This window comes from Lampetra planeri, chromosome 45, assembly GCF_965212315.1.
Source record: "Lampetra planeri chromosome 45, kcLamPlan1.2.h2, whole genome shotgun sequence".
Classification (NCBI taxonomy): Eukaryota; Metazoa; Chordata; class Hyperoartia; order Petromyzontiformes; family Petromyzontidae; genus Lampetra; species Lampetra planeri.
In genome coordinates, this window is record NC_136151.1 from 4,465,902 (window position 1) to 4,480,524 (window position 14,623).

The following is a 14,623-nucleotide window of genomic DNA, read 5'->3' on the forward strand; positions in this document are numbered from 1 at the left end:
TTAATCTATTAAACACACGTTAAAAATAGCAAATAAAATGGATTAAAAAACACACATCAGCAAGTGATGTTTCTACTGTGAAACGTATAGTATAAAGTCAGTATAATTGCATCTTTGGGAAAATAGCGTCCGATTTACGATGAAACATTTGCGACGGGGTTTCTAGGAATTCATTATGTCGTATAAGCGGGGACCATGCGTACTTCATTTTCCAGTATAATAATTTCAGGTTTTTTTCTTTCAAAAAACGGCTGCCCATATGCAGGCAGACAAAGGGCCACACGCAGCTCCGGAGCCGCAGATTGCCGGCCCCTGGGCTCGCGGGGGTGGCGCGTTCTCTGCCTGTTTGCGAAAGTTCGCAGTTGAAAGCTAGCACGGCTCGTCCTGATAATTATTGCAGGTAATATAGCCATGATGATGATGATACTACTGTAGTGGGTTCACTCGTGACACGGACGACGTAGTTGAGGCACAACGTTAATTTCAATACTTGGGCAAGGATACAACACTTTAAGGGGTAACGGCCCCTTCACCCGTCCTGAACAGGGAAGACCCCTAGCACTATCCCCGGCTGGTCTGCTCCCAGGTCCTCCGCTAAGAGTGCTAGGGGAGGCTGTCTGATCCGGCTCTGGTTAAGCACGGATCACGGCACCCAGCCGACCAGACCGGCTCTTATAAGAACCTCGGCTCTAAGGCTCTTAGGGCCGCGCCTCTGGCTTGCCCTGCCCGGCCCTGAGAAGGACAGCGAGCTAGGGGAGCTCCAGGGCCTATCTGCCGGTCTTCCGTCTTCACTGGTTCAGCTTGTATACTCGACCCCGAGCCCTCTGGCTCCCCGCCTTTTATACCAATTTCCCCCGAGGGGTGGGGCTATGGGGGATCCCAGCGCCCACCCACAGCCCCCCAGGGTTAACCGTTGCGGACGTGGATGTAGACACCCCTGTGTGTGGGTGTAGACACCCCTGTGTGTTTGTCCGTTTCCTCGCCCGCAACACCCCTACACTACTTCTGGGCGCCGTTTGCTTCCCAGTAGACATTGAAGATAACCTGACGTCATTCGCAACAGTAGATCGAACATTACACAGCAAATTACTAGATTTAGATTATGCACGGCAACAGCAACAACGATCATCGTCCCTTACTGGCAGACTAATACCCAGTTCACTCTTGAAAATGAGACTCATCCTAATCTCTTGAGTTCCCACATTGTTAATCAAAATAAAGTTGGACTTGAAATTGATAATATAAACGATACTAATATGGATATAATATACTACAATCATTGTACCATAACTCTACCACAGCTACTCTATATAACACAGGCGGGCCGTCAGGGCCAGCAAGTCCTTCTCTGCTGGCCTAGAGATTGTCAGAATCAGAATTTTTTTAAATATTATTTAATATTTTTTCAGTAATGCTATATGTATTTTACAAAGTTCGTTCCCATCAGTCTATTAACGTAATTTCATTGCTACTCTCTCCCTCAGTTGCACTGCTTCCAGTGCGGCTGTCCCTGCCTCTCCGGGTGAAAAATCTACCCTGAGGCCTTCAGAATGTCGAGTGAATCCCCTCTGCCATTGAAGCAAATCGGGACGATGATGTTGATTGTCATATTCTTTAACCAATCATATTTCGAGTTTGCCATGTTGGACGTATTCTTTGACACGCCGGAGCCGTCTAGCTGGCCTAGCTGCCTACGTTAGCATTTTTCGTGTGGCGTGATCAGTGGGCCAGTTAGCTAACTGATGTAAAACTAGCTAGCACATAACGTAGCATCATCTAAGATTTATTTAAACTTTCTTTCGTGACGTTTATATTTTAGGTGTAGTGCTTTGGATTTTTTTCTGTGGTTAAGCCTGTTGAATCCTGATTATGTAATTTGTGTTTTACGGAATTTTTGCTTGCTTGGTGGTCGTATGATTAAAATGTGACTGTTTTTGTGAGTTTGTTCTTGTTTCTTTGGTAATGACATTGATTTGGGCTATGCGATGTATATTTGTGATGCAGCATCCTGTCATAGAGCGTAATAGTGGTACATCTTGATTTTAAGCTTTAGTGACTGCAGGAATCCATACTCTTTGGTTCTTTCGGTAAAGTCACGTAGGTATATTATACCTAAGTAACTTTACTGAAAGAAACAAAATGTGGTACATCCTTGTTGGTTTCAGTCACCATGTATTCATATCTCTGCAATTAGTGTATTGTAACTCTCATAGGTGTTGAGCCTCGTGCTAAATAACGTTATACCATTTGATAAAGGTTACTGTCACTGTGAATATTGGGTGGTTATGTCGAATAACAATAGCCTATAGCCCTAGTGTCATGGTGAGGTTATTCGAAGGCGGTTTAATTGCGGGAGGATAGCACTCAAGGCCAAGGTGTAAAATAAACGACCCGCCACTACTATATAATATATAACGTGTTATGTTGCGTCTTTGTATTTTTTATATGCTGTGTGTCTGCTCTGTGTTGTTTACACTCAGCGATCTCAGCACCCACGGTTAATGTCCAAAATCGTCACTGTCTCACCATCTTTACCCCCCACGTACAGGGCGGGGTAAAGAGGCCGAGTGAACGCGTGGTGAATTGAGTACAAAGGCTCCATGGATTCGGCACGGTAAAACGACAGCAGCCCCGCCTCCCAGTTCAAATGAAGCCCGACTCTCCAGGGAGGATCCCTCACTGGCAGTGAGGTAAATACCCCGCTATGGCGTACTGAGTAGCTGTTGTCTTTACGTAATAAAATCCAGGATGAGTCGTTCCCTCCCAGGCTGGATGCTTCTCTGCCTGTCCGCGAGACCGCCTCGTACGCGACTCCAACTGCACACACTTCCGAGCCTCCCACATCCACCTCCCAGTAGTGCTGACCTGACGAGAAGCTGTCAGAGCACAGGGCTTGGTAATACCAATCAAACCGATGCGGGTGATCGGGGCGACGCTGGGAGACACTGGTTTTTGTCAGCGTCCTGAGGTCTGGAGAAATCTGGAGTTTGTTGTGGACGGAGTTTGGGTCCAGAACCGGCGAACATCCATCTGTAGTAAAGATAATAACAATGCATGTGTAATTACAGCACAAGTATAACAACAGCTGTTGTGTATTAAAATGCATGCGCAGTATGTAATAAAGCATTCGGTAATACATATTCTAATACATAATGGTCAAAATCATAACATGTACATTACTTTGTCAATTACACTGCTGGACAAGGTTCTGCTGATGCCATGCGGGTCTTGTAAAATATTTCACCGTACTTCATGCTGATCAGTCAGGCCATTGACTATCCTGGATAGGAGTTAAAACTGAAGGTTGAAACCAGGATCCTAGTATCTGGGATTCAGCTGTTTGCACAGCACAGGCCACCCGTCTATACTGAAGCAAGAGTGATAAACTCACAGACGAGGGGCAGGAGTTTGCCCATGACTCTCTCGAGGGAGCGGATCGTGGGGGCGTCCAGTGGAGTAGGAGTTGGGGGCGGGGTTTTCTTCGGAGCATCTTTCCTGTGTGTTCAACAATTAGGAAAATCGGTCAGCATCACCCCACATATCAGTACCGCATGTAATCGATGTTTTAAATACAGCATCGTTACATAGAACCCATGCCCCCATGGACAGCCCATGACTAACACACAGGGTCAGCACACACAGCATCATCACCACATACATCATCAGATAGCCCACGGTCCACACACTGCGCAACCTCATGTGTTATCTGTGATGATTTATGATCTATACCTGCACGTCTCCTTCAGACGCCCCTGTGGGATAGAGAGAAAGAAGCGTAAGTGTGATGCTATCTCCATAATTCGAATTAATTAAGTGATTCCCATGACTGGCATATTGATATCAAGTTTTAGCCAACGGTTGCATTGCAAACAAATCCGTATCTTTCATTAAAGAGTGAAGCTATGTTCTCCAGCTCCGATCATCTGAACCCTTCATCTGGGAGTGTCATTATAATTAGTTTGCTACAACCACAGCCACCGTTTCAATAAACTTCATGTCTTGATGACTCCAATGTCAAGGACGCATTATGCAGGAATGACTCTTTCCTCCGTACCCTGTTTACCCACCGTATTGCAGGACACCACATTTCTCTTTTTCCTTTCCTCATCCTTGAATTTCCCCCTTTACTAATCCAGAATTCCTATAACTGTGCGTGTGTTGTAATTTGACATATTATCAATGCTATCAGCAGCAATCCAGTTGTTTCCGTAAGAGGGGTTTTTTTGGGGTTAGATCGAGTTTAGATATAAATGTGTCGTTAAAACCAGCCACCACCCGACACAGCCAACCAATTAGGGTCGTCACGTAAACAGAATGTGTCAGTTTGTCACTAGTACAGCACACCGGTGTGTTGGAGAGCCAAGCCACAACATTTACAATCTGAGTACGACGTTTCACCAATCTGAGCACGACGTTACTCAGATTGTAAATGTTGTGGCTTGGCTCTCCAACACACCGGTGTGCTTTACTAGTGACGAATTGACACGTTTTATTAACCTGACAACCCTTACTAGTTGGCTGTGTCGGGTGGTGGCGGGTTTTAACGACACAACATTTATATATTTACGCGATCCAACCCTAAAAAAACCTCTATTATGAATGATATTGGTCGCAAAAGCCTCATACGTGTTAAGCCACTTTTTAATACGCCTTGGGGGCCTGTGCTCAGCAACCGTAGTTGAACACACACACACATTTGTTAATATACGTGAACCTTTGAGCCAGGAGTCTCTCTACTTCCGAGAGCTCTGCCAAACTGGGGCACTCGCCCTGGCTTCGCGAGCGCTCTACCTGTAGGAACGTGAGCGAGTCCCTCTCCTCCTGCAGAGTGCGCAAGCGCGCGGCTGCTGCCTGCAGCTCGCTGATCTCGTGCTTGTAATGAGCGATGTTCTTGTCGATCTGGGACAGCAGCTCCTTCTCCTTCAGTTCCGCGCGATGTAAAGCCGCCTTCTCGTCTTCATCCAGTGCCTTTCTCAGGCTGGTGCACCTGATTTTGATTTGCTCCTTCACACCAGTCATTGATCCCTGTTGAGACAAGCGTGGATTTAAATCGTTCCCTATTCCTACAGCTCTAAAACATGCGAATTTGCTCTCCTTTGACCGATAAACAACGTCCTGGACAGATCATTGCGTCGGTGATGACACTTTAAAGAATCGTTGTGAGGCATTTACATGCGGGACATTTATCATTGCTGAATGCATTTATAAGCAAAAATGTCAACCTCATTGTTACCCAAATATTCATAGCTACCCATTAATTAATTGGTATTATAGACTGGTGTGAGTTGATGTAACATGTAATTGTTCTTTAAAAGGGATATACAGTACATCTGAGCCTTGAAATAAATATGACGTTTATGCACAAAAAATGTAATCTGCTAAACTAAACATTTTTGTAGCCACATTATTGGGTGGTGGATTCAGATGTAACGTCATTCTTTTGATAAATGGGGGAAGCCCGGAACGAGACACGAATACAGTAGTCCCTCAGTTAACAGTGAAATCGGTTAACCAGTTTTCGATTAATGTTTCGGCTTCCATAGGATCCCATGGTTTCGACTAACGGTAAAATGTTGACTATCGATATTTTTATGTTCTATGTACGTGGGTGCCAATTTAGGCCAATCTGAGTGATCGCAAGTCGGTTCTGACCATGCCTCAGCCGATCAGCGACGCACCATTTATGAGCGTTCAGACCTCAACTGCCTTTGTTTACAATTGTACGTTTTCTGTTTAGCCAGTGGAACCAGCTCTCCTGCAAACTCTGTGATTTTTACGTATTTTTCAACTCAGAAGTGAATTCAATTAACAGTTATTTTGGTTAACCGTAGTTTTCGTGGAGTGGATTAAAAACGTTAACCATTGGACTACTGTATTGCTTTATCTTAACATAATTTAAATAGCGCCTTAAACAAGGCACTTTACACAGAATTAACAATATTACGTATGAATGTAATGGTGGAGATGAGGTTACTGAAATAGATGACAGAAAGCAATGGGCAAATCTGTGATGTGTGAAATCGGTGAAAACAAAATGTATTACGGTAAGTGATGATGAGCGGATTGAATGAAAGGGAAATGAGTGAGAGCCATGAGAAAATGAAGAGGGAAAAGTCGCGATGGCGGATATGCGGTGGAAAATAAGGGGTTGTGTGGCAGAGGTGTGGACTCGAGTCATGTGACTTGGACTCGAGTCAGACTCGAGTCATGAATTTGATGACTTGCGACTCGACTTGGACTTGCATAACAATGACTTTGTCCCACCTATGAGATGTGGACTCGAGTCATGTGACTTGGACTCGAGTCAGACTCGAGTCATGAATTTGATGACTTGCGACTCGACTTGGACTTGCATAACAATGACTTTGTCCCACCTCTGTTGTGTGGTGAGCTCGGAAAAACAAGTGAGTTTTGAGTGCGGAGCGGAAACTAGCGAGTGAAGGAGATTAGTTAATGTTGAGGGGAAGTTTGTTATACGAAGTTCACTTGAAACTACGGAGTTGTCCTTAAACAGAGAGTCACAGATCTCACGCAAGGTGGAGGTTATGGGGTCACAGAACCTGCACGTCCTTGCGAGTGGCCTCCATGCGTCCAACAGACGCCTCCGCCTCCCTCCTCTTCTCCTCCACCGCTCGCGTCTCCTCTCCGACTTGATCCTGTAGGAGGCGAGATGTTAGTTTGTAGTCCTTCTCTTGCACCTCCGATTAGCACGGTTGGCAACTTATGGTGCGAAAGAAGTGTAACATACATACGTCACCGGTAGAGACTCCAAACTCTGGATGTATGTAGAACTTCTTTCGCATCATACGTAGACAACCGTGTTAATCAGAGGAATGACAACACACTAAATGCAAAAAGGAGTTTTAAGGAATTTCGTTTTTAATTTTGATTTCAAAGTGCATGGCTCCAGTTGCTTCCCTATATCGGAAGGAAGAGCGTTCCAGATGGCCGCAGAAATGCATCCGAAAACGCCTCGCTATGCAGTGACTGTCCTCGAACGATGGCCAGCCAAAAAGCCACTACTGCAAGGATGACCGGAGTTGGCGTGATGACGTTTTATGCTCCTTGATTACCTTCTCTCAACCCCACTCCACAGACCCCTTCCACAGCGGGATGGTGACATCGCCTCGCCGTAGCATGGTTGCCCTCGTTGCAGATGTTCACAGTTCAAGTCCAGTGCCTGCCCTGATTAATACTGCTGTAAATTAAACGATGCTACGCGCCGTCTGTTTCACTCACAGTGGACACTAAAGATACCTCTTCTTGGTTCTTTCGGCAAAGTCACGTAGAAGGGAAATAATAATAAAATAATACAAATTAAACATAATAAAATAAATTCTCACGACGTTTCGGCCACAACGCAAGCAGCCGTCCTCAGGTGAAGAACAGGGCTGTCGGAAAGACAGCGTCCGAATGAACACCACCAAGCTTGGCAGCGTATATTTAAGCTGGGTTAGAGGAAGAGAGCGCCTTGACAAAGGAATTTACATATCAACAGAGGAATTTAGCATATTTATTGCAAATGCAGATATGGGATTAGTCACTATTTGTGGAATGTGTAGATGGTGGGGGGGTCTCAAAGTCATATTATGCTCGTGTATTATGTCGGATTAGCAGTCGTAAAGGGAGGAAGTAGGATTAGCAGTAATAAAGGGAGGGAAATTTTAATAGTAAGAAGCTGCAGCAGCCAAACCACCACATCAATATCATCAATATACTCAATATACTCTCCAATAAGCTGAGCTACTAACAGTAAGTCATACATTACACTTATATGTCGCAAAAAATAAAATATGCCTCCAGCTAAACTTTTTTCTTACATCACACGGATATACCCCATACTATACACTGCCATAGACAAACCCAACATTAAATTACACACTGCGTTACTATACACCACCCTAAACTAAAGATCTCGTGATATAATGTGTGTGCTGGTGGGTCATAGTCCAAATTTGCCAAGTGTCCTGCAAATGTTCTCCATCGGGATTTTTTACACCCGGCAATCATCACCCCCTAATGGCAAATCATGGCAGGATCCTCCTGGTTAAGACAGTCCTGAGACTCAGCAAGGCTTTTCTGGTTCTTTCGGTAAAGTCACGTAGAAGGGAAATAATAAAATAAGAAACATATCAAACAATAAAATTCTCACGACGTGTCGACTGCAACACAAGCAATCGTCATCAGGTGTGAATTCACAGCAAGATAATTTGAAATTTGGAATTTTCTTGCTGTGGATTTCACACCTGATGATTGTTTGTGTTGCAATCATCATCAGGTGTGAATTCACAGCAAGAAAATTAGAAATTTTGAATGTTCTTGCTGTGGATTTCACACCTGATGATGATTGCTTGTGTTGCAGTCGAAACGTCGTGAGAATTTTTATTGTTTTATATATATTTATTTTATTATTTCCCTTCTACGTGACTTTACCGAAAGAACCAAAAATATTAATCCCTGCAGTCACGCAAACTTTAAATCAAAATTTAAGGCTTTTCTGGTTTAAACAAGCAGACAGAACGAAAATATATTTTGTTGCACTATCATTTGTTACCATGTCGCTTCTGAACAATAAATTAATGCCTCAGTGGACTTTGTCTGGTAGGATGGGGATGGTTTAGTGTTGTATTTGTCTGTGTTTGGGTGATTTGTTTACCTTACCTGTACTTTGCACTACTATCGTGTTTTGGTATTGTGTTTGTTGTTGTAACGTTCTTACCCCGTGCCCCTACTGAACATCTGTGAAAAAAAGCTTTAAAGCTCATCGGATTACTCTAAAATAAATAAATATTCTGGATCTGATAACTGGAAAGACCATGAACCTACCCTACGCGGAGACAATGGCGCAACACCCCGCCAGCACACGCGGGTACCGACCACCTGCTTAAAGGGAAAGAAAGGGATATTGAGGCCAGATGGAACCCCCGCCCACCTTCCTCGGAAGTTTAAAACGACAGAGGGGTGGAGACGCCCCGGAGACGGGATGAAGCGCATGGGCCCAAGATGGAGGAGAGGATGTAACCCCATCTCACAAAAGCCGCGTGTATGTTATATGATTTGTAATGTGTGTGTGGCCCTTCGTCACCCCCTCCCTACACCCCGATCTACCCCGAGAACGTTGGTTACTGTTTTTCCCACCTCCCTTAACCCCCCCCTTTCACCACCCATCAAAGAGCACAAACTCATGAACTCTGACCATCCTGCCGCCCATGTGTTGGGCACCGAGAATGTTGTTATCCCCATTCCTAGACTTTCTGCAAGTGCTGGAAAATGCCACCCTTACCCCAACCCCCTTGCATTATTCCAGACTTGTGTGCGCATACCTCAATAAAAAACTATATATATTTTAAATATATAATTTTGATGACGTTAATACCCCAATGGCGCTATTGCTGGGGAAAGTCCCTTGTTTATGTTCCGTGTGTAGCGTTTCCATGGTTAACATTGCTGCAGCTGCCAATTTTGAATACCCTGTAAAAAAAAGTGTCAATCTCTGCGTGTTAAAAATAGCTTTCAATATACGCGGAATCCACAGCATTATAAACCTCGTGATATTTAATTGTAATTATAGCGACAACTTCGACAAACATTCTCACACGAGCACATTTAGTGGACATGGGGCCATGACGACTCTCGCCCTGTCAAGAGGTCGATGCCTTACGTGAAACAACCTTTTCCCCATGGAAGCTACAGCAACGGCCATTGTGTCAACTCCTTTAATGTCGACATAGAAACCTGGGTATCTGAGAAGCCCCATACATGGTCTCTGCCCACACTATGCTGAAAAAAAAGATCTTTACATATGGACCAATTGGCGGTAGCATAGCACACCAGTCCTCATAAGACACTCTGACGATGTAGCAGTTGCCCTTGGGTGAGCTGCTGCAGAATCTCTCCATCAGAAATTGCCTTAGATTCAGCAGTCGCTTTCTCATTGAAACGTGTGACATGAATCGTAATCTTCGTGATGCCACCGTCCGCCAAAAAACAATTCCCGAAACGAACTGAGGCACCATCTTACCAAGTCTATAGGGCACAAGTCAAATCTGCCTTTGGAACATGGACAGCCGAGCGTCATCAGGCTGGGTGCTGCTATACGGCAACAGACTGTGAAACTTCGTGTTAAGCCGCTCATAACATTCGTCGTTCCGACTGCTTCGACATCACGAGAAGTGACTTTGACGTAACCCATCGGATTTTCTGACCGGGGTTGCGAATCGCAGGAATTGAATAATTATTGCGACAAACTCCAATATAGTATGCCACCGCCACATGCTAAACATATAAATATAGACTCGGTGAATCTGATAACCGAATTAAGTATCTTTACTCAATGCAGATTCATCAACCGATTAACTTTTTAACAGCCAACGTTTGTGAAATTGCTTTGTCCCTATCGGGCTCGTCACCCAATTCTCTAGTTTTATTTTGGTTCTCTTCACGCATGGCACCTTGAGACATTGTGAAGAAGGGTGCCTAATGAATGCAAAACATTATCATTATTATGACCCATGCTAGGAGGTGATAATAAATTGCAGGTTCCAACCTCATACATGTACTTAATCTCTGCAAGCTGTGGCTTTGAACATTGAGGAAACCACAGAAAAGCGAGAAGGCAGCCAAAACTGGCGTCAACATTTTCCCAGCCTCTGTGGCCCCGATGATTGGGATGTTTGCAAAACGCCATTAATCAATGATTATATTTTTTATCTGGGAAAGGAAAGTAAAGGTAAAAACACAATAGACGAAGAAAGTTTAGGGTTAGGGGGATGCAGTGGGGACAATCAATTCTCATACAGATGGAAACAAATTTTGATTAATCCACACGCGAACCAGGGTTATGGCACCTTGACTACCCCAACCCTGGGGAAGGGAGTTTCACGACATTTGTGCAATCCACCACCAACACTCACCGCCCCCCTACAGTGCTGGATTACAGGCACGCACAAACACCCGACCATACAACAAAAACTGCCGATCACAAACGAGGCCAGCGATTTCACCTGTGCCGACTGAAAAGTCTGAAAGGGAAGCAACGGTGGAGAGAGAAACCAATCCACGCCCATTAATTCCAAGACATTGTTGTGAGCCCAGTTCAAGATTTTATTAACTCGTGTCGCTGCGTGGTTTTCCTTTGAGTGACTTCACAGAAGTCCTCACCTTCTGCGTCTCGTGCTCTTGCTCCAGCGTGCTGACATTGTGCACTTTGTGTTCGGCGATGGTGCAGTCCCTGCAAACCAAACTCGCGTCCTGCTTGCAGTAGAACCCGAGCTCTTTGTTATGCCTCTTGCACTTGCGTTCGGGGTTCACATCTGGCGGAACGAGGACGTGCTCCTTAAACTTCTCCCTTTCGAGGTGAGGCGCGAGGTGCTCCGTGCAGAAGGACGTCTCACACTTGAGGCAGGTCTTCACTGCAGGAGTCTTGCCTTCTGGGCAGTGGTCACAGAAAATAACAGCAGCAGCAGCCATGGTCTCGGTCACTCGCAGCTGATCTATGAGGTTGGCGAGCGTCACGTTCCTGGTCAGCTGGGGTCGTTGAGGAAAGGTCACTCGACACTGTGGGCAGGAGTAGGAGACGGCCAGCTTCCAGGTGGCTTCCAGGCACTGGAGGCAGAACGAGTGTCCGCAGCTCAGCGTAGAGGGGCGGTCAAACGTGCCCAGGCAGATGGAGCAGGTCAACTCACTATCTACACCATCGCCGGGAGACGCGCTCGCCATTATCTAGAGCTTAACCTCGGAGTCAGTCGTTCACTGGTTTGGAGACGCTGTGTGAGCAGCTCATACAGCAATGACGAACAAGGCAATGAACTGACTTTTCCTGCAGTTGAGGTATAAACGCCACGAGACACGCCCTGGAATGTTCCACAAGACGGCCGTAATCACCTGTGTGGGTGTAGCGACACAGTCACGCACTTTGTTAAGTTTTACCAGTTCTCAAGTTGTATCACATTCATACAAACCCAGCAGCACCGAGGGAGACAGCAATGATGGTTTGTCCCACAGAGTAGGGTGAGGCTGTGCGCATTTCCAGAGCGGAAACGCACCTTGTAGAAACATTCTGATTTAAAGATAAACTTGTTTTTCTCATGTGTATCTTTATCTGTTTTTATTTCAAAGTATGTTTTAAGCAGCATCGTTTTTAATTGTTTTCAATCTTTATCAACTAATATTTAAACTTTTGTCTTCATGCATCATTATGTTAGTTTTACACAACACTTCAACGTTGTCAAAATAAATTGAGTTGACAATCATGTTCTGCCACTGCCAACAGTTGTATTTGAAATCATGTAATATTTATTTGGTGTTCTTTTAGTCTTACGCTGATCTTACGTCTAGGCTGACCAATATAGCATCTGTCACATAAACAATCAATCCGATATATACCTTCTGTTAGTAATTTAGGCAATTCGTCTGTAGTGCAAGATACTAGTTTATTTTTATTTTGTGTACTGTACCCAATCTTACTTTAATGTTTTGCTTTTGTTAAACACGGGCTAATTTGTCAGTTACTCATGAGAAAGATGGCATTTTAATTGTTTTAACACTCTGATCGCTTTCAGCAGTGTTGCTTTGCGATCGTGATTTGGCATTTAGTGCTCTGTTAATTGAGCATTATTGTAGCCATTCTGCCTTAGTGCTTCATTAACATGTTTAATCTTTCTCACTAGACTTTCACCATCTGAGACTGTTCTAGCCCGATGTATGAGTGTCTTGATGAAGGAGGATTTTTGAGCTGGGTGATGATGTAAATCTGCATTCAGATAGGCATCAGTGTGCGTTCGCTTGCGGTAAACGCTGTGTGTTATTTTGCCATTTAGACCATGTCCAAGCAAAATATCTAGGAACCGGAGTGTGTTATTTACCTCCATTTCTATGGTGAACTGGATGGCCGGGTGTTTTGCATTGAGATGATTTAGAAAATCATTAAGTGTATCTTTACTATGTGGCCAGACAACCAAAGTGTCATCAACATATCTAAACCAAAAAGATGGTTTTAATGTACTCGAGGCGAGTGCTCTTGCTTCAAAGTTTTATATGTACAGATTTGCTATAGTAGGAGATAAAGGAGAGCCCATTGCGGCTCCTTCCTTTTGTAAAGAAATCACCTCTACATAAGAAGTAAGTGTTATTTAAGCAATGGTCAGATAGTTTCGGGATATCTTTTGGTAAACCTGTATTCTTTCCTAGTGTATCAAGTAATTTAAGCGACTCGTTCACTGGAACCTTTGTGAATAGAGAAATCACATGAAAACTCACTAAAATATCATTAGGGTTAAGTTTGATATCTTTAATCACATTCACAAGATGTTCTGATTTCTTTATGAATGAAGATGTCCTACCGATGTAGGGCTGTATTTGTTTAGTTATATATTTTGCTAATTCATATGTGGCGGAGCCAATTGTACTGACTATGGGTCGTAATGGGATGCCGATTTTACGAATCTTTGGTAACCCATACAGTCTAGGTGGTTCATTCTTAGGGTTTAATGAATTTGCAATGATTGTAGTAGTCTTACGTTCTACAGTATTAGTTGGATCTCGTTTCATTTTAATGTAAGTACTTTCGTCTAGTAAATCTTTAATTTTATTATGATAATCGGCTCGGGCCATCACTACAGTAGTGCGGCCTTTATCAGCTGCCAGGATTTGAATGTCTTTATTTAATCGAAGCTCCCTTAAGGCTTTTGCTTCGTTCGAGCTAATATTTACTTTTGGTACTTTGCTATTCTCAATTATTTTGGTAACCTCGTGTCTAGTCATCTCTGCCTCATTATGTGGAAGGAGTCTTACCGCTGATTCTACCTCAGCAATGATCACATCCACTGGAATTGTGCGTGGGGTAACGGCAAAGTTTAGAAAGGATGGAAATAATGTCACTGGTTAAAACAGTGTTAGTTAGTTAGTATTATAAAATAAAATATATATTACAATTACAATTCCTTATATGGGAAACAAATACTAATTAATAACAATTGAATGATTACCAATATATTATATAATTACAATACCCTCCCCCTCTCTGCCTCAAATCACTGCACCAGATTGGGTTAAATGATTATGTCACCCTGCTGCTCTATTTAAGACTGGGAGCAAGTGGAGGGCTTCACTATTCTGGCAAATTGCCCGATGATGCTGGATGTTATTACCAGCGAAACGTCGTACTCAAAAATGTAAATGATGCTGATTTACTTTTCAACACACAGGTGGGCTAAAGTAGTGAACTATTTGTCTTTTGTAAACGTGACATTTTTTCCTGTTTGGCCGTGTCGGGTGGTGGAAAGTTATGACACATTTATAAATAACGCGATCTAACCAAATTTTTTATTATTAATAATATTGGTCGCGTAAGCCTACGTGATATATTTTAATATTACCAGGTAAAACCCACTTAGCTATATAGCTCTTTTTTTCAGAAGCGACCTGGCCACGAATTCAATCTAAAAATGTGGCTTTTTACATGGACATTTATAGCAGACAAACGCCATCAACACGTAATGTCGATTCTAAGTGTAATAACAGCCATAGAGGGTTCACGTGGGGATTGGCTTGCTGGTCCTGCTTTGTAGCCAATAAGGGTTGAGATAGGGAGCATGGCCCCGGCGTGATCACGGCATGTCATCAG

General features: G+C 43.7%; 1 protein-coding gene across 2 annotated transcripts; it reads right to left on the reverse strand.

Annotated features, from left to right (window-relative positions):
• Window positions 1–464: 464 nt before the first annotated feature.
• LOC144733036 (E3 ubiquitin/ISG15 ligase TRIM25-like) lies at window positions 465–11,783 on the reverse strand. 2 transcript variants are annotated; one of them, XM_078614762.1, is made up of 6 exons: window positions 11,161–11,783; window positions 6,561–6,656; window positions 4,792–5,025; window positions 3,730–3,752; window positions 3,392–3,495; window positions 465–3,030 (listed from the first exon to the last, which is right to left on the reverse strand). In XM_078614762.1, exons 1-6 carry the CDS (start codon window positions 11,716–11,718, stop codon window positions 2,486–2,488), a joined length of 1,560 nt encoding a protein of 519 aa, XP_078470888.1. In that variant the 5' UTR covers window positions 11,719–11,783; the 3' UTR covers window positions 465–2,485. The 2 variants fall into 2 exon arrangements, with proteins under 2 accessions (XP_078470888.1, XP_078470889.1); XM_078614763.1 differs by lacking the exon at window positions 3,730–3,752 and having other exon boundaries at window positions 2,826–3,030.
• Between the last annotated feature and the right edge of the window lie 2,840 nt (window positions 11,784–14,623).

Bases quoted from the DNA above. Each gene is read 5' to 3' on its own strand.
- LOC144733036 (XM_078614762.1), bottom strand. From the start codon at position 11,718: ATGGCGAGCGCGTCTCCCGGCGATGGTGTAGATAGTGAGTTGACCTGC. The intron at 6,657-11,160 runs GTGAGGACTTCT...CGCCTCCTACAG, and splicing joins AAGAGCACGAGACGCAGAAG to GATCAAGTCGGAGAGGAGAC. The intron at 3,753-4,791 runs GTAGAGCGCTCG...TCTATCCCACAG, and splicing joins ACTCGCTCACGTTCCTACAG to GGGCGTCTGAAGGAGACGTG.